Source organism: Bos javanicus, chromosome 11 (assembly GCF_032452875.1).
Source record: "Bos javanicus breed banteng chromosome 11, ARS-OSU_banteng_1.0, whole genome shotgun sequence".
Classification (NCBI taxonomy): domain Eukaryota; kingdom Metazoa; phylum Chordata; class Mammalia; order Artiodactyla; family Bovidae; genus Bos; species Bos javanicus.
Window position 1 is genome coordinate 2,552,277 of NC_083878.1, and position 26,149 is coordinate 2,578,425.

Consider the following 26,149-nt stretch of genomic DNA (forward strand, 5'->3'; position numbering starts at 1 on the left):
TATGCACATTTACTCCTAAAAAGGGCTTTTCTGGTGGCTCAGTGGTAAAGAATACACCTGCCAATGCAGGAAATGTGGGTTTGATCCCTGGGTTGGGGGAGGAAATGGCTGCCCACTCCAGTATTCTTGCCTGGAGAATTTCACGGACAGAGGAGCCTGGAGAGCTACAGTCCATGGGGTCACAAGGAGTCAGACACGCCTTAACACACAAAAAACAATATTCCCAGAAAACAACAGAAGGCAAGAATCTCAGAAGAAAATTTATAGATCTGAATCTTGGAACTGCTCTAAGCATGCAGCTGCCACTGCCTCCTTACGGGAGGGGACACTGCAGATCTTGAGAAAGCGCTAACCTGTTGGTTTCCACCAACGATCAGTGTTAGCTCTGCAGCGATGCCGACACAGAAGGGCCCAGAGGCCCAGTCCTGACAGGACAGGGCACCAACACTGCCCTCTGTGCTGGCTGAACGCGTGCAGCTCGACTGAAGAGCAGCCTCAGCCTCTAGAAGTAGTGTGCACTCTAAGCAAGCTCACAGGCTGAAAAACCAATCCTAAGACTGGGGAAAGGAAACTTTTAACTTGGAATCACTGCAAAGACACATAGTTTCTCCAAGTCATTTTATTAGACTGAAAAGGAACTACAAAGAACACGCCTCAAAATGCTGTACACGGTTTGTGCCCGACACCTGCAGACACTGGAGCCAGGGTGTGGACGGCAAGGGAGCCGGGGGAAAGCAGGAGGGTGGGGTGGGGCCAGGTCTCCACAGAGGTCCCATGCACTGCACACGCCCCTAACTCGGGTTCGGCTCTCCTCTGTGCAAGAGTGAATGCCTCTGGACTCAATCTGAGTCACTGTCTGTCTCGGCTTCTTTCACATCCACGCTGAATTTGTACTCCTGGTCACACCCCATGTAAGCGTCACTCATGAAATACAGGGTGTAGTTGTGGGCGCCGGTGGCCGGGGCCACGAAGTCGAGTTTCACCTGGAGAGAGCAAGCACAACTCAGGGCCCGCTCAGATACCTGCCCCCTCTGGCAACCCGCAGGGGCCAGCGGACACACTCACCTTGGCCTTCTGCTGCAGGGTCAGCCTCTTGATGGAGATGAGACTGTTGGACTTGGCGTCTCCGATCACCACCCACCAGCCCTCTTCACGTTTCTGTAGTGACCAAAACCCAACAAAGTCAGTGAGTAAAACCTGATGGCTGTGACACCAGGCAAAAAGTTACAAAAACAGGAAACCAGAAAGCAAGCTTGCAAAATCTTCATACCAAAAGATAATCGGATACAGGATTTTAAACTAAGGTTTCTCATGTGAACTCAATTTTTAAGTAGACAGGTGAGCTCATTTGTTGGTTCTTCCTTGCCCCAGAGTACCTTCCCGTTCAGTGCCTGACACTAGGTCAAGACTCCACTATCAGACATCTAGTCTTTGAGGCTGGCAGCTTTGAGTTCCTCAGAGACGCTTTTAGGTAAAAGGCAGACATGTCAGAGGACAAAAACATGTTAACATGAGGTGAGCCTGCCAGCAGAGTGGGTCCAAAGTAGGCCTTGTGCCAGGACTTCCCTCAGCAGCCAGTCAGCTAAACTGCCTTAAAGCAAAAAAACTACAGACTTCCATAAAAAGCACTCACAGCCCCCAAATTAACCCCCAGCCTTGTGACATCATCACTGCTCTAGACCGCCCCCGCTGACGACTATGTGCCCTCGCAGCACAGACCATACACAGCCAATGGCAGGGCCTCGAGGGGACCCCAGGAGGCCAGTCCCAGCACATACCTGCGGGAAGAGAGGCGCGATCACAGGGCCCGTGACTTCCTCCTCCCGCTCCAGCTGCACCAGCACGACGACTGGCCCGCCACTGTGGGGAGACACCCGGGGCGCATCACAGCTGTGCCCGCTGGGGGCTGACCCGGGGCGGCGCACCCGGCCCGCGTGGCTCACCTGCGGATGGCATCCTTGTCCACCACCTCATAGGACAGCTCGATGTTGGGGTAGCGGTTACAGAAGCGGGCCACGTCCGCGATCTGGCTGTCCGACAGCTGCAGCAAGGCGTTGCGCTCTTCGTCCTCCATTTCCATGATGTCGAAAACACTTTCCACCCCCTGGGCGGGCATCAGGGAGGTCAGGGAAGGAGAAGGCAAACCGCAGAGGAAACTGGCTCCGGTGACTCATCCTCAGCCAGGTGACTCCCTGAGTACTCTAAACTTCCCTCCCCGGTGACTTCAGCCCAGACTCCAGCCGATGGAGAGAGTCCACAGGCTCCACAGAGTGGCCTTTTTTATTCCTATGCTATCAGATCATCCAAAGAACACAGCTCACAACAATCAGGCTCCCTGGCGCCTTCTTGGGTAACACCTTCAGAGAAGCCAAACGTGACGTCTCCCCTCCCACAACCAACCCCAGTGCAGGACACCCGGCCTCCAGACTTGGCCACCCAACACTGCGATGCAGGCCCGGCTCACCTTGTCTGTGCAACGTTTGATGTGCTCGGAGGTGAAGTGCGGCAGCTGTTTCAGGTAGGAGTCCTTGGACCACATGGCTTGGGTGGCCATCTGGGCCAGCTCCATGGCCGCCAGGGCGGGGCTGAGCCACCCATTGCTAGAGAGGACGTCTACACAGGCCTGGATGAGCCGGATGGCCTGCAGAGGGACCAGAGAGCATAAGCAGGAGTGGGCACTGCTGCCTCACAGGCCACACTCAGGCCTCCACGCCCCCAGTGCCCTGCCTCCGTACCTTGCTGAGGATCTCCTCTGTATCCGACTGCAGCTCGGCACTCAGCTGCATGCGGGACAGGTGGGCCTGCAGAAGCAGGTTGGTCTTGACGTGTGGGTCGTTGAACTTAGGGTTATTCAGCTTGTGGGGGACCTTCTGGGCCAGCTGGAAAGCGGAAGAAAGAGCGGTTGGTGAACGGGTGACCCTGCCTGAGACCCACACTCAGGCCCAAAGCACCACCCGCCCCAGGCCCACAACCATTCCACACTCGGGGTAGACGATGGCTGTGGGTGGTGGGGCTTGAGATGTGTGTGGAGTGTGTGAGGAGCTCGGGGGTGGGGGAGTGGGTGTTTTCCTGACCCGACTGTGGGATCCTGTGCTCTGGGCATGGGGGCCGAGTTTCACCCAGCTCGGAAGATGCGCTCACCTGCCGCAGGAGGCTGTCCTCGTGGTGCCGGATGGGGATGTTCTCATACTCAGCCGCGTTGGAGATGATCTCGATGAGTCCTCGCACCTTGGTCTTGGCGTTCAGGGACATGCTGAAGAGCTCTGAGAGAGGAAAGGAAGGACATTTGGAGGGATCAGAGCAGGCAGAGGAGGAGCAGAGTTAACCGCTGGGCTAGCCCGGCTCCACCCTGCAACGCGTCCCTCTGACGAGCACACGAGGCCCTGGAAGCCTCGCCGTGTCGTCCCCGTGGCTGCAGGCCCCGCCGGCCCTCACCGATGGTGGTGTAGTTGATGTAATAGTAGGCGGCGATCATGCCCAGGTTCAGGGGCGCCACGTCCATCTCGTCCTCGACGCTGATGCACTTGGACTGCTCCAGGTCACTCAGGGTCTGCTCCACGAGCTCCGACAAGTGGTCAGACAGGTGACGATGGGAGATGCCTGTGAAGGTGAGAGGTAAGCAGGGGTGTCCCAGGGAGACGGCGGACGAGGGCTATGCCAACCTCCGGAGGATGCTGCGCGCAGCGCCGCCACCGACCCTGCAGGTTGTAGTAGTTGGGGTTCTGCGTCATGCGGCGGTACAGGAAGGTCCAGGTGAGGTAGTCCACGGCGTCCTGCTTGTTCTCGATGGTCTTGGTGACGATCTCGGCGTTGAAGTGGTCGTGCATGCAGTGGTCCAGGTGAGACTCCACCGGCAAAGGCTCATACAAGAACTTCTTGAAGAAATCCTACGGGCAAGAACGTCAGTGACAGTACAGTCGCAAAGAAAGGCCAAGGGCAAACAGGGCCGCTGTGCAACAGGCACGGCTCGTACGAAACGGAAGAAACCAGCTGCACAGACAGGGTGAGCTGCGTCTGCACCTGCAGAGTTGGGTGTGTGTGCCTGTTCCCCCTGGCATCACTGGTTATTTCTACCATGGAGGAAGGTACACCAAGCCCCACGGGCTGAGCAGGGCATGAGGAAGACAGACCCAGCCAGAGGGTTAAGATCTCAATATACAGAGTCAACAGCAGTAGCAAAAATCAAAGGCTGCAAAATTCTATGCAGAGAAAGGCTTGTTACAAAAAACAATGTGGAAAAGAAAAGAAAACAGAGAGAATATAAGAAAGTAAGTAAAGACACCTATAGAGAGAGAGATTAAAGAATCTGTTCTGAGACCCAGGCTCAGAAGCCCGCGCAGAGGCCGGGGCTGACCTTCTTGGAGCCCTGGCACATGATGACGCAGCGCCCCTCATCATCCTGCAGAGGGCGGTTGGCATGGCCCACCATCTGCAGAACATCGTAGATGGGGTAATCCACGTACCTGGAGATGCAGGGAAAGAGGACTCAGGACGCTGCCTCCCTGAAGGTCGAAGGATAAAATGCAGACACAGGGAGACGTGGGAAATCCCAGCAAACCTCTGTGAGTGTGCTCAGTCCCTAGCGTCATGGGTTATCTATACATCAATTTAGTTTTCAAGTGTAAGAGTCATGACTTTGTTGCTCAGGGTCTGTGAACCAAAGGTATTAACCCATCTAAAGTGTGTCTGTGTTCCCTCATGTCCATCTCCTTGCGACCCCATGGACTACAGCCCGCCAGGCCCCTCTGTCCATGAAACTTTCCAGGCAAGAATACTGGAGTGGGCTAACATTTCCTCTTCCAGGGGATCTTCCTGACCCAGGATCGAACCTGTGTCTCCTGCGTTGGCGGGTGGATTCTTCACCACTGCGCCACCTGGGAAGTCAACCCACCAAATGGCAATAGCCAGATAACTCCATATTAAAGCATCTGATATGTAAGGCAGGCTCCCAAACCTCACAGCCATATAGTTTATAAGTGATCAAGTCCACCCCACTCAAATCCAAACCTAGAAGCAGGTTCAAGCATCAAAAATAAGTCTGCACAAATAAAACCCTAGCTGGGGTGGAATCTCAGCTATTTATTTCCCTAACACCTTTTCTTCACAATAGTGATCTTCTGGATCTGCAGAGGTTACACTCATCTTAGGAGAAAGGGGCCCATTAACACACAGCACACTGGACTCACGCGTGGATCTTGCCGTTGTAGTACTGGGTGTCCATGATGATCACCAGGTGCGCGGCCACATTCATGCCCCAGCAGAGACTCCGAGAAGCGACCACCACCTGGATGGCCCCTGAGCGGCAGAGGGGAGGAGCAGACTGAGCACAGGGCTCCCCAGGAGGGCAGAACCTGCTGCCTCCAGGGCAAACAGTGGCTTACCCTACTCTACACTTCAGAACTCAGTGCAAAGCTGGGCGGAGACAAGGTTTCAGGACTAAGAGGCTAACGCGGTACTACAGGAGGGTCTGCCTGTCACTGCTGCTCTGCTGGGGGGCTACCCTATAGGAAACAAGGTCACCGTGGAACAGACCCCCAAGCCCAGAGAAAGTCAGGCTCACACTCCTGCCTGACAGGCAGGCTGTGCCGACTGGAACATGCTACCACCAACTCAGCCACAGGCTGGCCAGTCCGTGGCAGCAAAATCGAGCTCTAAGGGTGCCCCAAACCACACAGATTCAGGAGTCAGAGTGACAAGTGATTCTGGCAGGAGCACTGCCACTGCAGCTCCCTAAGCACTGTCAAAATACTACTCTGCACGAAATGCCTAACGTCAACGAGAGACAAAAGCACACAGCCACCCAAGGGAGACGCACAGAATGGACTCCTTCTCTAAAGCCCAACTACCCTGCTGAGTCCGTATCATGGAAAATTAGGTCTAGAGGCCAAAGGTCCAGGTCTAAAAACCCAGGTTCTAAAAGAGCACGACTTGATGTGCCTGCCTGCTTTCTCCTCTACCAAGTAGACTGTTCCACCTTCATCTCAAGGACATTGAGCTCAAATAAAAGTATTATGAAAATGACAGGCGTGCCTGCTGCCGAGAAACATCACCCACACGGGAAAGTGTACTCCACACCCCGCCGACACCTGGAGCGGGTCTCACTCTGCACCTCAAGGCCTGCTTTCTACCTGAGCTGAAGAGCTGCTCCACCAGGCGCCGCTCTAGGGGGCTGAGCCCCTCATGCAGGTAGCCGACTCCGTTCAGCAGCGTCTCCTTGAGCGTGCTGTCGCTCAGCTTCTCCAGGTACGGGATCAGGTCCTTCTCAGTGCAGTGCAGGAATCTGGGTGGAGGAGCGCTGACTCAGCCCGGAGCAGGGCCACACCCCCAGGGCCCCTCCCAGGGGTGCTGGCTCAGCACCCAGCCAGGTGGGGGCTGCCCCACGGCACACACGGCACCCGGCAGTGGGCCACCCACCTCTGGCGCTGGATGTCGGCTGCGCACGTGGTGAGGATGTCGATGGCGGTGAGGCGCGTCTGCTTGCGGGAGGGCACGAAGACGATGACGGGCTTCTTGGGCGAGTGCTTGGTGATGGCGTGGTACACGGGCTTGGCCATGGACAGCAGGCGAGTCTGCGTGTGGCTGATGTTGAAGCCCTGAGGCCGGGGAGGGAGAAGAGGTTAGGACCCCGGGGAAGCTGGGCGGTGGGGCCGCGCGGGAGCCGGAAGCATGGGCCCCACCTGGATGTGCAGCTCCAAGGGCACAGGGCGCACGTTCGGGTGGAAGTTGAAGGTGGAGGTGGCGCTGCAGCCCAGCCAGTGGGCCACGTCCTTCGCGTTGGAGAGCGAGGAGCTGAGAGCCACGATGCGGATGGGCCGCTCGATCTGGGAGGAGATGTAGCGCATCCGGGAACAGATGACCTCCAGGACGGGCTGTGGAGAGGGGCAACGATCACTGCAGGCCTGGGTGCTCTGGCCTCAGCCCTGAGCGCCTCCGTGGGCAGCCCGACGTCCTCAAGAGGATCTCCTAATTCTCCCTTCCGATCAGGGCTCTCCCGTCTCTGGGGGCACCTGTCCCCAGCCAATCTCCACTAAGCTATGCTGGTCTCAAAAACACCTACTAAAAAATCTCAGGTCCTCCTTTTGAGACAAGGGGACAGGCAGAAGCAGCCCCGCACCTGTGGCCTACACTTAAGGCCCAGGACCAAGGCTGCACTGCGGCCCAGCCCCGCCTCTGTGCGGCGAGGCCAGCCGTACCCCGTTCTCGCCCCCGATGAGGTGGACCTCGTCCACCACGAAGAGGTTAATGTTCTGCACGTTCTTGCGCTGCTTCCACCGCCGGGAGAGGATGTCCCACTTCTCGGGTGTGCTGATGATGACGTTGCCTTTGCCCAGGAGCTTCAGGTCCGTGCTGGTCTCCCCCGTCAGGAGCACCACCTTCTTGCTGAGCCTGTCCTGGAACTTCTCGTACCAGTCCATGTACACCTGGCAGAAAGACGGCAGGACTCATTCATTTGGAGAAAACCTGAGAGGCCGAACACAGAGACCTGTCGCCCTTCAGATCTCAACCGACTAGACCAAGTGACCGGAGAGCTTTTCTTTAGAGTGCAAACTGAGGAAAACGGCCCCCAGCAGGTAAAGCCTGGCCCCAGTTGGCTCCCCAAGTTTTAGGGCTCTGAAAAACCTCCATCTGGACTCGAGATGAGAACGGCTGCTAGGAAAACGCACCCAGGACGCACCTGTTCGGCGAGGGCCTCCATGGGGGTGATGTAGACACAGCGGCCCTCCGAGTTCTGCAGCAGCATCCGCAGGATGGCAAACTCCGCACAGATGGTCTTCCCGCTGCCCGTGGGGGCCCCCACAAACACGTTGTCATCGCTGTTGTACACAGTGTTGAACACTGAGAAGCGACAGAGAGGCAGTGAGACCCCGAGGGAGGCTCGACGGAGGCCACGTGGGAGACCTCTGCCCACAGGTCCAGAGAGGCAGCCAGCAGGGGCGAGGGAACGGCGCCCCGCTGCAGGCAGGCCTGCGCCTTCTCTCCCTCTCACCTGCCCCTCCCAACACGAGGAGGAGAGAGACCCCGGTAAGGAGCTCAGGTCTCCTGGAGGTCTGCCGGAGGACACAGGAGCAAAGGAGGCCGGGGCTCCCTCCTCGCTTCTCCGCCGGTCTTCTCAGTGACCAGGGTGCCAAACCAGAGGGGCCCAGCTCCCCCACTCTGGCCCTCCAAGTCCTGCCCACGCCTTCTGGGCAGCAGCTAATACACAGTGAAGCTAAACATCTAACCCCAGCCCTCACACTGGATAAAGCCCAGTCCCACTATTCACTAGGGTCTCCGCTGGCGCGCCTCTCTTGTCCTCCATTCCTCATCCACAGAACAGGACCAAGACAGCAGTGTCTCCAAAGGGAAACCATGCATAGCACCGGTGGGAGGAAGGAACCACTCAGGCTGCACCCAGCCCAGAGAACCTGGAACACGGGGCATGCTCCGGGAACACAGCTGTCATTTCAAGCAGTGAAGCAGAGGAGGCCTCAAAGTCTTCCCACTCTGGCTCAATACTGGAATCTCCAAAGCCTGAGGAATAGCCGTGCACCGTAAGACCTGCTCGACCAACCCTCTGCAGGGAGACGTGCAACGACGTGAAGCAAATCTAAGTCACCAAGGCCGGCTGAGGACAGAAAACGCCCTGGCTGCTCCCACACTTGACGCTGAGCTCCCACACCTGCCAAGCCCCTGGGCGCCCCCTCCCTCTCTTCCTGCAGAACCTACCTGTCTCCGGGGGACCTTTAAATGTCCCCAAAGGAACTGCCCGCCTGGAAATGCAAACACCTACCCTGGGTCTGGATGGGGTTGAAGAAAGGAAATTTATCCTGGTAGAGGCTCTCAAAGGCGCTATTTCTCAGGGCAGACACAGGCAAGGGCTGAAGGTCTAGCAGCTCGGTTGGGGGCGGGTACTTCTCTGGCAGGATCAGGTGCCGGAAAGAGACGGGCAGCTGGGTCTCACAAGCTGCCAGCAGAGAAACGGGAAGGGCTGTGAGCACGCTGGAAACCCCAAGGCAGCCTGCGTGTCACTCTCCCCAGCTAAGGCCAGCCCAGCACGAGGGGCCAGATCTCATCTAAGAGCCCCAGGGGGAACCTGGCCCCGGGGACCCCACGGACCCCGCGGAGCAGGCACACTCACAAAGCCAGCGGTCAGACACCACACGGATGAAGTACTGAGGGGGCAGCGGCTCAAAGACAGGCACGAAGAACGTGATGAGGTGCTCGTCCTGGGCATACTTGGCCTTGAGCAGGAAGTACTCGTGGTGAAGGATCACCTCACTGTCCACATCTTCCACAAGAATCCAGAAGGCCTCCGACGAACCGTGGACCTGCCCACCCAAGCACGAGGGACGGGAACATGAGCCAAGAGGTGGGCGAGGGGGACTCACCCTCCCCCTCCTCTCGCCTCCAGGCCCCGAGGCCTGCCCCTGGGGCTCCCAGCCGGACCTTCTCATCCCACTGGAAGTCGGGCGTGATGGTCAGCTCCACCTTCAGGGTGGAGCGCGTGATTGGCTGGAGGTGCACCGACAGCTCCAGCTTGGGGAAGAGGTGGACGTACTTGTGGATGGTCTTCCCCATCTTGGGCATGCGGATGAGCTCGCCTGTGAGGACACGAGGGTGCACACAGCTGCAGCCCAGCCTGATGGCCGGTCTGGTGAACCCGGCCCTGAGGGAAATGGGCGGGTTCCACTCCAGGCATGGGCTCTTCCCTCCACTCAGTGGGGCCCAGGGGATTCAAAGCTCTGAGACCAAGGGCAAGGAGCCTAGCAGTAATGGGACAAGACACACGAGCGTAGGGCTTGGGGCCAGGAACAGAGAAGCAGGCACAGGGAGACATCTGAGCCGTGCAGATGAGGAGGCAAAGATGGCTTCCCACACACCTATCTCATTGTGATTCAGGTCGTACAGACGCTCAAAGGGGAAGTTCTTCTTCTCAATCTTCTTCACGACCTCCTCAGGGAGCTTCCGGAACTGGCGCAGAGGACACATGGACTGCCACCTGTCCAGGAAGGAACGGGACCTTCTTGGTCTCAACTTCTACCCCGGTGCACACATCACACGTCAGGTTGTGCTCTAAGGCTTTCCCACCAGGCCCTCGGCCGGAGGACCCCCAACGCAGGACCACGTTCCAGCTCACGGGGACTTACATGCGTTTGTCGATCATCTTGCAGAGGTTCAGGGTCTTGTCTGTAAGCTGTGCCCACCCGCGGTTCAGGACAATTTCAAAGATGGCCCGCATCAAGCGGCCAGCCGACTGGGGAAAGAGGAAGCATTTCCTCTGTTAAGTACCCATCGTCCCCAGACCTAATGAAGCCACTCTGCTGCTGCTGCTAAGTCGCTTCAGTCGTGTCCGACTCTGTGCGACCCCAGAGATGGCAGGCCACCAGGCTCCCCCGTCCCTGGGATTCTCCAGGCAAGAACACTGGAGTGGGCTGCCATTTCCTTGTGCTCTACACACAGCTTAATCACCTCGAGCTTTGATATAATCAGCCACATCAACTCAAAAACCAAGTCCCCCAGAGATGCTTCGGGACACAACAGAAACGGGGCTCGAGCTCACTGCCCAGTATTTAACATACTGTTCTCTGCGTGACTTTACAGTTTTTGGCCCACTTAGCATTTAGGATCCCAGCAAGTGTAAAGGTGCTAGTGACTTGCCCTGAGGAAAAGACAGAGTAGCTAATGAAGCCTTTGGCCATTTCTAGGTTTATTTAGGAGCCCAGCGGTTATAGTGAGAAGTGCTTCTCTGCAGAGAAGCAGACATGTGGAGCCTCCCAGACCTCTCTAATGGCCTCACCTTCCCAAGAGCTCAAGATGAGCAAAACAGAGTATCCACACCATACACACAGCAGCCAACAAGCCAGCTGAGGCACAACTCAGCATTCTTCTCCCTCGCTAGTATCGGCCTCCTTTCTACCAGACACACTCAGCACAGAGGACCTGACGTATCAGGGCAGCACAACCGCACCCTCACCTGAGTAACATAGACCATGTCGGCCATCAGCGCAAAGCCCTCCAGCTTCAGCTGCGAGATGAAAGCCTGGAGCAGCACATTGATCTGGGAAAAGCAAGGAGGGCAATTACTGAACCATCCAAGGTGACTAACGTTCCTGCTCCGGGCCTCCGTGCCAGGTAAGATCTAAAGCTCTTCGTCTACAGACATTGAGTAACTGATATTCTATGCAAAAAGAAGATGTGAGAAAGATGCAGAGACTGGGAGAAGGGAGCAGGTTACCAAGCCCAAGCCCAAGCCCCAGGCTCATCTTTTAGAAGATGAGGAGAACCACCTGACTCTGTCCCGAGCAGAGAGGAGCCGGGCTCACCTTTGCACTGGGCTCCTCAATGCTCTCCTTGACGGGGATGGGCACCCTCTCCAGCAACTTCTGCAGCTCCAGTTTCTCCTCCTGCCACAAGCAGGAAGCAGGTCAAGGAAAAGCCCAGAGGTCAAGGAGAGAACCACCCGGTGACACGGTGGTGAGCACCAGCTTCCGGTTTCCACATGCTGGGTGGACTCACCTCTCTCACAGTGATGTTCTTGAACTCTGAAGACAACGAGAAGACTCTGAAGAGCTCGATCTCGCTCAGGGTGGGCTTTAGAAGCTGGTTATAAGTCTGCACCGTGTCATTGGTGATGTAGTAGTGGCTGGCTATACGGCCCAGTTCTGTCACCTATGAAGAAGGAAGACTCAATTCAAGGGCGATCATTAACAAGCAATAACCTCTCACTGGACGAGAGATGCCTACAGAATGAACTCACAGCAATACAAGTGCCTGGCTCGTGTGTGGGAAGAAAGACAGCACAGGGATTTCCCTGGTGGGCCAGTGGCTAAGACCCTGAGCTCCCAATGCAGGGGGATCAGGTTCAATCCCTGGTCAGGGAACTAGATCCTGCATACTCCAGCTAAAAACCCCCCATGCCACAACTCAAAAGATGCTGCATGCTGCAACGAAGAGCAAAGATCCTGCATGCCGCAGCTAAGACCTGGCACCGCCAAATAAATTTATTTTTAAAGAAAGATGGCCCAATAAGCTGACCTACAGTGACCTGATGCCCACCCAGAAAAGAGAGCACGATCAGCTACCACAGCTTAAGATGCAGAAAGGAGGCACCATCAGGTTGTACACCGCTTTAGAAGCTCCTAAGTGCAAAGGGCACAGTCCAATACTGCCTGTTTTTCCGCTCTTCCAAGCAAAGGGTAAGTAGACAGGCAGGCCTCCAATCAAGAAAGCCATCTGAAAGGCTATCTCCAGGGGCTCCAACTTTTGTGGGGATCTGTGCCTCCCTTCCGTGGCCCACTCACCTGGAAGTTGCCTGTCTTCTTGTCGTACTTGACCAGGTTGTTCTTATCCAGCATCAAGGCAGCGGTATGAACCAGATCCAGTCGGCGCTGGTCTAGCAGTGGGTCTCCCTTGAGGTCATCATGAGAGATGCCATAGAGGGTCGGGGACCGGAGCATTCGGATGTACAGGTAGGCGTAGCCCAGCCAGTTCACTGCATCCTATCAGAGATAGAACATGGGTCTCTGCATCCAGAACTGATGTCCACATGAAAAGCTCCCATGGAGGACTTCAGAATTAATTCCCAACTATGAAAATATGTCTTACACCGCCTCATGAATGTCCATGATATTCCGTTATTTAAGAACACAGTCCTTACTGAGATTCTGGCAACAAGGGGGACTGTCACAGAGCCGCCTGAAAGCACACTCACATGGAGGACGTGGCGCCCAGGGCTGGAGGACCCCGGTGCCTATGGCCCACACCACCGCACTCCTGGTGCCCCGGCCCCTCTGGAAAAGGTCAGAGGCGCTGAACGCAGAGGCCACCCACCTTTGCGTTCTGCACGTTCCCCAGTACAACCTCGGCATTGAGCATGTCGGGCAGCTTGGACACCATCTGGCTCTCAATGGGAAGCTGCTGGTTGAGCAGCGACAGGTAGTACTGCAGCTCCCCGTGCGAGGTGATGAGGATGCCTTCGCCCTTGGTGTCGTACTGCGGCCGGCCCGCTCGTCCCAGCATCTGGGAGGAGACAGCAACCAGAGGGCCACGGCTCAGAGCTTCCGGCTCCTGACTCCGGGCTCCTACACCACAGAACCTCGCCCTCCACCTGCCCCTTTGGGTTTTGCTGGCATCTTATACACAGCATGCTTTCCCCACCAAGAATAACTCAGAAGCTCCGTACTTGCAGGATGTCCAGTGCTCCCAGCTCAGTCCAGCGGCCCTTCTCGGGACTGTACACCTGGGTGCCTTTGATGATGACGGTGTGGGCAGGGAGGTTCACACCCCAAGCCAGGGTTGCCGTGGAAACTAAAACCTACAGAGCCAGGGCAAGGCAGTAAGGAAAACCAACCTTGCCACCAAGGGTACCTTTCCTCAACTTCCCTAGGCACCTGGCCTCAGGGCTTCCAGCAGGACTGAGGTTGGTCCCATACTTGTCAATAAAACATCAGAATAAAGAGGAAAGGAGTCTTTGGGTTCCTCATCTCTTCAAGAATCAACATTTCAAGGCTCTAGAGACACTTAAGAGGCAGTAATGCGACCTATCTGAATCAAGGTTGTGGTTAGTCACTCGGTCGTATCCAATTTCTTGTGACCCCATAAACTGCAGCCCGCCAGGCTCGTCTGTCCATGGGATTCTCCAGGCAAGAATACTGAAGTGGGTTGCCATGCCCTCCTCCAGGGGATCTTTCCAACCCAGGGACTGAACCCAGGTCTCCCACGCTGTGGGCGGACTCTACCGTCTGAGCCACCAGGGAAGCCTGAATCAAGGTTACTAGACAATTAAAAATACAGACTGTCTTGAGAGAGGGACTGAACAAGGTCCTGACCTTATGGGGCCTCGTGTGACAGTATCTGGAGTCACCCACATCCTGGCTTTGCTGCGCTTCTCAGACGCCTTCCTAAACTTCCTCAGCTTCCCTCACGTATGACGGGAAGAGCTGAGAGAGGCGGTGTGAAGTTCCACTGACTGTACCTACCACAGCCCTCTGACCTGGGCCACCCGCGCCAGAAACAACAGAGCGCCGGGCACGAGCACGCGGCCCAGTGCCCAGCATTTCCAGTCTCCCTGCCTTAGCTCTGCCCACCCTCACCTGGATGTGTTTATCAGCAAAGAGATCCTCGACAAGTGTCCGGTCAACTCTGGTCATGCCCGCGTGATGGATAGCAAAGCCATAGGGCAGCAGGTCCTTCAGCTCCAGGTTCTGGGCAGCAGAGAAAGAACAGGTGACGAGGCAAGCCTGCCGGAGGGGACTCTCCCGGAGAGGAAGCAAACCTCCTCAGCCAAGACCTTGCCCCTTGTCCAGTCCACAGACACAGCCAGTTACACCCTGCCCTGTGAAGCAGCAATGCCAGGCAGCCCCGGAGGACGGCCCAGCCAATGTGGATGGAGCCAGTGACCAGGGAGGAACAAGGGACCCGGGCCTGCCCCCCTCACCTTGCACTGCTCAGCTTCTGTCCGGAGGACCTCTGTGGAGGCCGAGCCCTCTCTCAGAAACAGACCCAGCGTGTCCTTCTCCAGGCACATGTCCCGGATGGCCCTGGCTGTCTTCCCGGTCTCCTTCCGGGAGTGCACAAATACCAGTACCTGCAGAGAAGCCACAGTTGGCCACAGTCAAGGGACACCACTCCAAGAGCCACTCCCCGGCCTCAGGGAGTCGGCAGCAGGAAGCAGAGGCTGCACCATTAGCAGGCCAGAAACTGAGGTCTTGAAGAGGGGAGATGGTAGGAACGCACACCAGCTTGGAGCCTAACGGAGCCCTCAAGACCCTAAGCAAACAAACCTACCAAGTATGAGGGTCCTGGCTCATGACGAGGACGAGGGTCCTGTTACTAGGAAACCCAACTAACTCCTAACACTTTGTCTTTAATAGCAAGTTTAAATATAGCATAGATGAAAATTCAGGAGTCTCAATTAAAAATTTGTGTTCAGGTATCTGATGAGATTCTAAACAGCTGAGACACGTAACAGGCACTGGCCTACATAAGCGGACTTAGGAAATAAGTCTCAGTAGAAAACTAGCACCATTTTATAGAAAATAAAAGTCGTCCGTTTTTCTTGCCAAGAAAAGATTTGTCCCTTCCTCTAAATCCTTATACTTCTTTTTATGAGACCAAATACAGTGTTCAATTAAAAAATTACATCACACTGTCCAGCAAAACGCCCTTTCACTAAGTTTCCATTTTTATCTTTATTTTTGGAATATTTTTAGTGTAAGCCACTCAAATCTTTCATGGAAGAACCTTTGATAATCTAAATAGATAGACTGCTTATCTGTGCATGGGGATTCCTTTTCTGGGCGTTTTATAATTACAGATTCAGTTTCATGTTTTATCTATTTCTTCAAGGCTGTTTTGCTAGTTGGTAGTTTCTAGGAGACTAGCTCACTTCTTTAAGGTTGTCAAATGTAAGTGTAAGGCTGTTCACAGTATTCCTTTAACAGCCTTTCAAACGCAAAGGTAACGGGTCCTGTAGTAACATCCCACTGCATCTCTGGTGCTGGTGATTTGCTTTGTTTCTTTCTTTGTCTCTATCAGTGCTGCCCAGTTATCAGTAAGTCAAACATTCAAAGAGGTCAGGAGTGACAAGAAACCATGACAGACCTGATTTTTTCCAGCATGTTCCATGATTTTCTCATAGACAATTTCATTCATGATTTGGAAACGCTTGATGGCTTTCTTCTCCGTGATGCCCACATACGTCTGTTCTAGAGGCACTGGGCGGAAGCTAAAAGTTTAATAGTCAAATCAATGAGACTTGGGCACAAAACACTGAATAAAAAGTCCTTTTCACTGCCAGGAGTGATAGGCCTCTTTTAGGATTTGTACCACATCAAAACTAAGGGCCATTCTAAAACTCGAATCTAACAGAGCTCCTTGGCAAAGAAGGAAGACACCAGGAAGGTCACCCTGCTTAAACTTCTTCCCGTCTCTTCTCTTACCTGTTGTCAAAGTAGAAGAGGCCCTTGGCAGGATCTACACGTAGAAAGGTAGCCACATCTTCATAGTTGGGGAGGGTGGCGCTAAGGCCAATGAGGCGGACGTCCTCCTGGGTCATTTCAATGTTCCGGATGGCCCTGGCCACCAACGCTTCTAGGACAGGACCTCTGTCATCATGGAGAAGATGGATCTCATCCTAAGGAATGGGAGGGCAGCAAATTACCTTTGGGACCAGAGAAATGAGGCCCCCTTTCCTGACAGCAGTCCCGTTTTTTAAATACATAACTACTATTGCAAATGAAGAAGACAAGAAAAGGGATCCCAAGCCAGGGACCCTCAAAGGATGAGGCAGTATTCACCGTGAAACATCCCAGCAAACGTGCTGAGCATGAGCTGCTTTGCTCAAGTTCAGGGGGACAATGCGTTACGGTCAGGGAAATCTGACACTTGGGTAAATGAATTCCTAGCTCACCTCAAAGATAGATTTCTTTACTAAAAATGAAGCTTCTGATGAGACCAAATTTGTATCAAATTAAGTCTCACCTCTAGGCAGTTATCTTTACCAAGAGCAAACAATATGATGGATCAAATAAAGAACCCACATAGCCTAAGGCAGTGCATCCCAAATCTCAGCAGGCATTCAAAGCAAACGGAGCCCTTACTAAAAGGCAGACTGTGCTTCAGTAGGTGGGAGTGGGGCCAGGGACTCTGTATTTCTAACAACACTTGGAGTAGCAGGCTCTAGGCAGGGGTTGGCCAACTCTTTCTTGAAGGCCAGAGAGTCAACATGTAAGGTCTCCTTTCTGCTTCGCTGGAAAACCTAAAGAAACTACTCTCAGACTGCCGTTCCTCCCTGGGGGCCTCTGAGTATTCAGAACACCATATCCTGACTCCTACTCGTTCCCTGTGAAAAGGGATTGCTTATAAAGCCCATTTAGTTCTGGGAATACGCAAGCAGCTTTCTAAATTGTCTGTTTACGTTTATTTCAAAATATTTCAGACATAAAAAGCCACAAACGATACGGCAGACACCATGCCCTTCCTGGGAAGTGTTTCCACTTCGTGCAGACCCTCACTTAGCAGTAAGAGCAATGCTGACAGCAGCCGCTGTTACAAAGGCCAGTGACTGGGGGACAGGCCCTGAGGGACACAGAGTGAGAGCCCGGCAAGCCCTCCTCGCTGGCCGGCCTCCACGTCCCCGCCAGGCCGCCCTGCTCACCAGGATGACGAGCCGCACGAGCTGGGTGTAGGTGCGTTCCCCGCCCTTGCGGGTAATGATGTCCCACTTCTCGGGGGTGCAGACGATGATCTGGGTGGCGCTGATCTCCTCCTTACACAGCTGGTGGTCGCCAGTCAGCTCCGCAACAGTGATGCCATATGTGGCCAGGCGCTGGGTGAAGGAAAGGCACGTCAGGCAAGAATGCTGGGGGGTGGGGTGGGGGCCAGACTCCACAGTCTCTGTGAAGTCTGAGTGCGGGGTGTTAGAGGCAGGCATCAGCCCTTCAGAGAAATACCAAGTGTATGAGATCAGTGATACGAACGCTTACTTCTAAGACAAATCTGGACTTCCCTCGTGGACCAGTGGTTTAGACTCTGTGGTTCCATTGCAGAGGGGCTAGGTTCGATCCTGGTCGGGGAACTAAAATCCCACATGCCACACAGCATGGCCAAAAACTAAAAATTAGTAAAATAATAAAGATTCTCTGGGAGCTCTACACACAAGAGCGGAAATGGAAGCTTACAGAAAACAGACCTGGAGCAACATCAGGCCTGTTACCAAGCACTCATGTGAGTGCTTCATAAATATTCCAATAATGCAAATGATACCAACTGCAGAAAACGGCTAAAAAGGAGATTAAAAAAATAGTAAACCCTTGTTAAAACCCAAAACAGACCCAGGACTTTCTTACTTCATAAACACTCTATATGGGTCAAGCTCCATCTTTGAAGGAAGAAAGAAATACCACATGAGGTGTTCTGGAAATGCAACGAGAATGTAAGGCGAGAAGCAGAGAAGCACCAGAGCTGTCCCCAGGACTTTGAGAGCTGCACCCAACACCTTCTGGAGGGAAGTTCCACCCTCTTACCTTTCCAAAACTGCCCACCATCTCCTGCACCAGAGACCGCATGGGGGCGATATAGATGATCTTGAAGTCATCCACGTTGATGGTGCCGTCCATGTTAATGTGCTTGCCTATCTCTCGGAGCATACACATCAGGGCCACGTTGGTCTTCCCGGCACCCTAGGGGTAGGGACAGGAAGGCCTGTGTACCTAGTATACTCACTGCCCCAACTTCCAAGGGCTTATCACCAAAACAGAGTGTGTCTGGGGAATTTTATCTTACCATTTAACACCTCTTCCGCCAAAGGATACAGAATTAAGGAGTAAGGATGGAGAGGAACCTAAAACACACACCACGCTCCACAAGAAAAAGGCAGCTAGGGCAATGCTTACTGTAGGAGCGCAGAGCAGCAGATTTTCATCCGTCTCCAGGGCGGCACGGTAGAGCTTACTCTGGATCCGATTCAGGGTTTTGAAGCCCTCAAAGCCAGCCTGGGCATACTTGGGCAGCTTCTCCACTGGAAGAAGTTGCTAGAAAAAAGAAAGGCCGTGTGCATCATATTAGCAACATCCCTGAGCAGGCCATGGCTTTGCAAGATTATACTTCCTGGAAAGCTCTGTGTGTAACTCTCCTCTGAAAGTCAGACCAGAGAGACCAATACTGTCCCCTGGGCTCAAAATCAAAATGGGAAACCCAGCAGCAGCTTCCACCTCTGGAATAAATCTATAAGACAAGGCCACGTGGAATGGGTTGAAATACAAACTAGAAGGGAGGCAAAGTGAGCAGAAAACTGAGAACAGCAATCCCCTCACTTCTTCAGAGCCGAAGGGCTTGGGCTTCAGGGCAGGCACGTGCACCTCTTCGTAGCCCTTGCGCTGGCGCCGGAAGGACCCGTCAGGAAGCTGGCAGCGTTTGTTGGCCATAAAGTGGCTCCCCTGGGTAAATACAAGGTCCTCCAAGTCCAGAACCTGCCGCGGAGCCAGTGCCTGGTAGTATGTGAAGAACAAGAACACACAGGAAGTGAGTGAGCTGCGCAAACGAGTTTCCACCCTCCACGGCCTTGGACATGACCCTGGTCCCTACCTCTCCGCCCTGGTCCAGATCCATGGTTTCCAGGTCCGTGTCCATCCGGGACTGACGTACTCGCTCTCTGCGGGACCGTTCCTCCTGGGGTGGGGAAGACAGAAACAATAGCAACAGTTCATCACCACCCCAGCTTCTTGTCCTTTTCAGTCCCTTAGCTGAACTTGACTCACAGCTACTGACTAGCAAGTCCTGAAACAGACAGATGGCCCTTTATGTTCAGACACCTGCCATGGGGACCACCAGAATGACAGTATCAAATCATTTTCAAGGGACTATACATAGTGTAGAGGTCTCAAAAGTCAACATTCAACACCCAGCACCAAGGGCTACCCCTGAGGGGCAGAGTGTGGGTTCTGTGTTCAGCAAACATGTGTTGTGTTCCTGTGCTGTCAGCAGACACGACTTATTGTGTGAAAAGAGGAAGACCCAGGTGCTGGTGATGACAGCAACAGGTCAGTGGTCTCTCAACAACATCAGTGTGAAGGCACTGGTGCCACTCTGTACCGAGGACCACACTCAGAGCATCTGGAGAAACACTTCACTTCTTCAACTGCCTCCTTTAATAGGAATTTGGCTTTATGCTGTAAGCTTCTAACTGGTGTCTCTTTTCCAAAGCAAACACTCTAGCTCAGCAATTGGAGAGATAAACAACCCAGCCCTCACCCGGATTAGGTCCTCCTTCTCCGTTTCGTGCAGCTGGTAGAGGAACTTGGACAGCTCTGGGTCAGCCTCCATCTTGCCCATGATCCTCTCCTTTTCAGCTTCGCTCTGTGCACTGGCCAGCAAGGTGCAGTACAAAACTGCCAACAACAAAAGGAAAAAGGGAAGACAAGATATAAAAACAACCTTCAACCTCGGGGTAGAAAGAAAACTAACCAAGTGAGCTGTGAAAGCAACACAACCTCCATCTCTCTCTCTCTCACACACAGAAACACGTACAGAAGGGTCCACAGTCTACTCACTCATCATCCTGTGCTGCCGCAACACCTTGATAAAATCAAAAGTGTTGAAACCAAGGAGCAGAACCAGCTGGTTCTCACACTCCCGGTCGTCGCTGGCCGTCTGCAGAGAGAAGGTAACACCACGATTAAGGCCACAGCCACCCGCTTCCTACACTGCCCCATCTCCTAAGCTACAGGGACACAAGAACGGAATCCTAGCCGTACCTTCAAAATCTCCAACACCTCATCTGCCTTCTTCTGTGACACAATGGCATCATCGTAGAAGCGACTGAGCTGCCGCTGAAGCCAAAAGGCATCAATGTCCCGAGGGTGCAGATCCTTCTTCTTGGAACTCATCAGTTCCCCTGAGGCCACAAGCTACGAAGGAACCATGCACTGGGCTCACCCTGTTGCCCTCTGCCCCAAGCGCTTTCTCACCGTCCTGCAACAAAGCTCTGCAGCCTACTCACAGCCTACCCTCTTCTGAGGGCTTTCTGATGGGAAGCACGGGATGGGGGGCGGGGGGAACTCTGCTATATTGAATTCAGAAGCACACCAACCCAAGATTTCATCAACACATGCCTTTCAGAAGCAGGGTGCATCGACATATATACAATACACATGTAAAGCAGACAGCTAGTGGGACGTTGCTGTTGAGCACAGGGAGTTCAGCTCTGTGCTCTGTGACGACCTAGAGGGGGTGGGATGGGATGCGGGGTGGGAGCAAGGCTCAGGGAGGGGACATATGTACACATATAGCTGATTCACGCTACTGTGTAGCAGAAACGAATACAACATTGTAAAGCAATATCTTCGAATTAAAATAAATAAACCAGTTACATGGGGGGAGTGACTGAAATCTTAACGAAAATCAAGACTCTACACATTTATTACAGCTCACCCTATAAAAGGGTAGCTCAATAATAAGAGGACCAAGGTACGGGACAAAGTGCTTCACCCAGAATTCACCTGCACTGCGCCAACGGGCAAGGGTAACCTTCACTCACATTAGCTGAGAGGGTGCAGCGCACCACGGCCTCATCCCCTTCCATGTCGTCGTCAGACGCCTCTTCACGAACCTCCCCGTACACATCTTCATCACCTTCCTGTGGAAAGAGCCCCAAGCCCAGCGCTTCTGAAGCTGATCCTGGCATCCCCAAAGAACCTCCCCTTTGCGTCTCACTTAAAAGCGCGCTCCAGGGTTACAGCAAAGGCGTCTGTGGTGAAACCAAGCTCACTGGAAGTAGGGTCAGCCTCACTTCAGAGCACGTTTAATGGACGGATAATAGAGAAGCACGCACGGGAAAGCAGCAGTGACCAGGAGTGTGCAGACCACACTTCACCTGCTCACTACTGTCCTTACTCACACTGTACTGTGTACTGAGCACACGGTCGTGTGAAAAGCAAGTCCGTGATAACAAGCATTTACTCTTTGAATAAATGCTCTCAGCAAAGCATTCTTCCAATTTGTTGCTACTTGAAATCATAAAATCCTACTGACTATTGCAGGAGGGGACTTAGCAGTTTTCTGTTTCAATCATCTCATTTGATAGATGGAGACACGGAAGCAAAATGACCTCCCTGAGATACAAGATCAAAACTCAGCCCTCCTGGCTCCCAAGTCAGTGCTCTTTCCTCTGACTCTCCTGTGCAATCCCTTCCTCCTGTCCTAGTTTATGATACTGCAAAGTCAGCATTAATGATCAGGAGTCAAACGCACCCACTGAGAATTCAAATGCAACTCTGCACATTTTTTTCAAGTGTTCCACTGGTTCCTATTTTTATTTATAGTCAAGAAATCCTAGTTAGATGGTAAACCTCAGTCGCTGCTGCAACTGTTACTGAAACAACCACGCACAAAATACAGGCGTGTTTTTGGGCAAACGTGCATTCTTTTGAAACTGGCAGTAGTACTAAGAAGAAGAAAACTAACACAAGGTGAAAAAGCACCAAAACGCGACAGCGTGTTCCGCAGTGAAACATACACTGTTCTTTCTTCTTCTTGCTGATCCACTTGGTTTATCGTCAATTATCATACAATTAATGTAAGTTCAAGTTTGCTTTACAGTATCAAAAGACAACCACAACAATTTCTCAGCAAAATACTACTGATGCCCAAGTGTGACATCCACACAACACCGTAAAACTTACCTGGCTTAAGTTAGGTAGCTTCTTTACACTAGAAGTGGTCCCCTCACCATAACAATTTAAAAAAGACTAGTCTGGGTTTGTTTATCACTTACCTCCTCATCAGACTCAAACTGTACATTCACACCATATGTCTCATCAATGTTGTCGTCTGAAACAGTGAGGGATTAGAAAAAGACAAGGAACAGTTAGTGAAATGAGGCACTCGGGAGCTAATTTCCTCCCTAACTGCCTGATGGGCCTCTCCTCAGGACACATCTAAGGTCTAAAGACTCACAAATGATCAACAATAGAGGGCCTTCTGCGCTGCCACCATGAGGCTTGCTCCAACCTGCCAGCTTCGGACACAACCGCTCTGCCTCCTCAACCACGTGCACACCACCCCCATCCAGGCGCTGGCCAAGTTTTCTCCCACGTTCCATACAATAAAAGGGTCTCAGAGTAAGAAATAGTGGCTGGAATCTAGGGATGCTGGTATCCACCAATCGTAACTCCTCCAAAAACAGCAAATAGGATACGGGACACTTTTAAGGCATCTTTCAGCTGCTTTAATAACTGAGGTTGGATCATGTTGAGGGGTCAACAAGCAGCCAGGTAACACGGTCTGGACACCAAGAGCTCCTTACCCATATTCTGGATCTCCTTGTCTCCACCGTAGTCTGTGATCTTTTTGCCCAAGTTTACTAGCACATGGTATCTGGTATCATCTGTCTGACCCAGTAGCAGATCAATCTCCTTTCTCCTTTCCTTGTCCCGAAGCTTTTCATTCTTTAAAACAGCGAGAACTTCATCTGCTGCCCCACAAAGAATATCACGTGGCTGGAGGCAAAAAAAAAAAAAAAAAAACTTAGAAAGAAGAGACCAAGACGAAGAACATCACTGATGGGCTTTACACAACAACAGGATGTGGAGAGCCATACGTCTCTTAAAGCCTACATACCAGGTTCTGATTATTTTCACTCATGTTAATTTAAAAATGCCACCAAGGGTCACACAATTGAAGGGAGACCCCTCTGTTTCAAAAAAAGATTACATTCAAAAAAGAAGGGGGGCTTCCTGGTGGTCGAGTGGTTGGGACTCCACATTTCCACTGCAGGGAGAAAGGGTTTAACCCCTGGCTGGGGAACTAAGATCCCACAAGCCATACAATGTAGCAAAAAAATAAATAAATAATTTTTTTAAAAAAAAGAACTTGCACAGCCATCTGCCACATTCCTCCAGATGACAGAGGCACTTGGCAGGCTTGCTCTGGCCTGCTGAGCTTTTGGTAATTCTTTCTCCTCACCTCCTCTAGCAACCACCTCACCAGAGTCTCTCAGAGACTCACAGAGGGCCTTAATCTAATCACGGACAATCTTAAGAGCACAGATTCTGAATACAGACTACCTGGGCTCATACCCTAGCTCTGCCAAACACTACTTCCATGACTTGGGAAAGTTACTTAAGTATCCTTTGCCTCACATCTCTCCTGCAAAATAAAAAATGAATATTAATAGCACCTAGTCACAGAGCCAACGAGACTGAAAGAGGTGCTACCTCACGTAAAGTAAACATCAGCCACTTCTGCACACACAGGAAAAATCCACAAACAAGGTTCCTCTGGGGCCTCCTAGCTCTGACTTCCTCCCTCTCCAAAAACACGTGGCTTCGCCCTCTGGCTGCCTCACCTGGTCCCCAAGGGCAGCCTGGATGAAACTGAGCAGCACTTCATAGGTCTCCCGGGTCTCCTTGGTCTTGGGCTTATAGATGATGCCCACCATCTCATCGATGCCCTCTGAGAGCAGAGTATAGCCCTTCATCTTGTTGATGTCGTGCCGGTCCTCATCACGCTTTCTTCGCCTAACAAACACATAGTATGACACTGAACAGGCAGAACCTTCCCTGTTAATGTAAGACTCAAGCCCACCCTCCTCTCCTCAGCTTCATGATTCACAGGTAGTATTTAAAACCACAAATGTGTGCCTCAGCAAATGATGCCCATTTGGCCTTGGTCACTTGCAGGAGTATCTCTGTGGGAACACAGTAAGAGCAAGGGGATCCCGTCATCCTCTCACTAGATCACTGCATGCTATGAGACATCCTCCCCATTCATTTAAAAAGACAACCCTTTCTACTTTGTATGACAACATTATATGATTGGATTTGACTAGTTTTCATCCCTCAGACACATCTTCCTTTCTCTGCAAGACAACTGAAGCGCCAAAGGAATCTACTGCCATTGATTCCTGGAAAAGAAGTCATACTCTTGCAAAATGGAGGACCAATGATATGTAACTCATCTCAAACATAACTGCTTTAATCAAAACTGGACCTACAAATTTTTGAAACTTCATCATGGGACAGATGATGATCAGGTTCGAAGGATAACCGTGAGATAAAGTTCAATGATTCTTTAAAGTCTGGAAAAATATCACCCTTCCCCAAAGTAAAAAACCAACTAAAAAGCAAAACAAAACACCAGCCTTTCAGGCTCGAATGGTAGTTTATAACAACAAAAGAAAAAGCAGGCAAGAGCAAACAAAAGTAGAGGAAAGTTAGTAATAGAAGAGTTACTGTGACAAGAGTTTACCAAGTCTTGAAAATACCATGAAGAAAATTAACATCTCTCTATGGATGAGATACACATGCTGGAAAAGGGCCTAAAAGCTGTTTCCCACTTCAGGTACACTTGTTAAGGCCAAGGAATCTTTCAATTCTTATGTTTTTACCTTCACTGAGTTGTCTTAATGCCACTGATGGCTCATCCTGCACCAAGCAATTCAGCAAAACCACTGCTCAAATACCAAGGGAAAATGGATTCTGCATCTGAAGAAAAATCATGTTTTCCCTTTGATACTCACTTAGCTCGTCTTTCCTCTTGCATCTGTGGTTTGGTTCGTTGAGCCTTATCTCCCATCCGGGTACCCTCCAGCTTCCCAACCAGGGATAGCACTTCTCCTGTGGGTTCATCCCGGCGGGTCCGGTCAATGAGAGAGCGATCAGCTTGGAGAACAAGATTCGAGTTCTGAAAAGACCACAATATTATTGAAGCTCTGAGGTAAGCAGGACTCAACGCCTATATCACAGGGATACCAGCTGACAACAAAGGAAGAATCGGAGCGACCAAGTGTCGATAATCACTAGTCGGAATAAAAAGATGTTTTCCTTGAGAAGCACATCGTATAATCGCGCATGAGCAAAGGGCAAACAAATCAATATAATAATCACTGCTTCTAACACTGCTCATAATAATTCCCACCTGGGAGAAGCGTCGGGCATGTTGGGGATGACACATGGAAGGGGGCGGGAAGAGCGCTGACGGGACCGGGACAGACACTCTTAACAGAGCTCTTACCCATCCCGGTAAGAATTGAGCCCCAATCACCAGTGGGGTTATTCACATCGCCGTGTACCCCCACCTTCGCCGGGTTCTGATTTCTCCTCTGCTTTCGCGGTTGTCGCGTACACCTTTAGACTGAAAACTCCCTTCTTCAGCCTCCAGCTCCCTATCGGACTCCCCCGCCCAGAGCCCTCCGCCGAGCCCATACGCACCGCTTTGTACTCGTACTGCAGGCTACGGGCGGTTACATCCGCCATGGCCGCGGCTGCTCAAGAGTCTCAGAGCTCCGCTCCCCGGACCACACGCTACGAACGGTCGCCGATCTCCGTTACCACCGTGCCGGAACGACGCAGGAGAGACGCACTGCAGCGGACAAAGAGGGAGAGATGGATTCCCTTCCGCTTCCGGGTCGGACGCCGGAAGTGCAGTCGGGAAATAGACCGGGCGTGTGATCTCCGGTTTGGGACCGGCGAATCCTGGTACCCTCGAACGATCGTTCCGGAACCACGGCCCGTACTCCCCTGGGCTCTGGCCTTCGGCTCCCGAAGACTTCCCACATTAAAGCGAAATGTATGCCTGCTTAGCACCCTATCCTGTCCCAAGTGCTTTTCTAACCCCTTCTTCCTCTGGTAACAGTCCTATGAGCTATGCAGACATGGAGGGGCTAATGAGC

At 52.6% G+C, this 26,149-nt stretch overlaps 1 protein-coding gene across 1 annotated transcript; it reads right to left on the reverse strand.

Moving 5' to 3' along the window:
* Window positions 1-604: 604 nt before the first annotated feature.
* On the reverse strand, window positions 605-25,890 carry SNRNP200 (small nuclear ribonucleoprotein U5 subunit 200). Its single transcript, XM_061431497.1, has 45 exons — window positions 25,689-25,890; window positions 24,998-25,161; window positions 23,825-23,996; window positions 22,784-22,976; window positions 22,253-22,308; window positions 21,017-21,115; window positions 20,235-20,387; window positions 20,031-20,130; window positions 19,732-19,868; window positions 19,066-19,149; window positions 18,795-18,968; window positions 18,375-18,512; window positions 18,006-18,161; window positions 17,138-17,308; window positions 15,921-16,114; window positions 15,583-15,706; window positions 14,417-14,566; window positions 14,073-14,183; window positions 13,163-13,294; window positions 12,811-12,999; window positions 12,282-12,479; window positions 11,497-11,649; window positions 11,304-11,384; window positions 10,955-11,038; window positions 10,128-10,234; window positions 9,861-9,979; window positions 9,427-9,581; window positions 9,119-9,308; window positions 8,771-8,944; window positions 7,676-7,836; window positions 7,194-7,421; window positions 6,678-6,869; window positions 6,415-6,593; window positions 6,129-6,280; window positions 5,187-5,295; window positions 4,355-4,463; window positions 3,698-3,887; window positions 3,436-3,600; window positions 3,142-3,263; window positions 2,736-2,879; window positions 2,465-2,641; window positions 1,944-2,104; window positions 1,779-1,860; window positions 1,066-1,158; window positions 605-983 (listed from the first exon to the last, which is right to left on the reverse strand). The coding sequence occupies exons 1-45, from the start codon at window positions 25,731-25,733 to the stop codon at window positions 840-842; spliced, it is 6,411 nt and encodes a 2,136-aa protein (XP_061287481.1). The 5' UTR covers window positions 25,734-25,890; the 3' UTR covers window positions 605-839.
* Window positions 25,891-26,149: the final 259 nt, after the last annotated feature.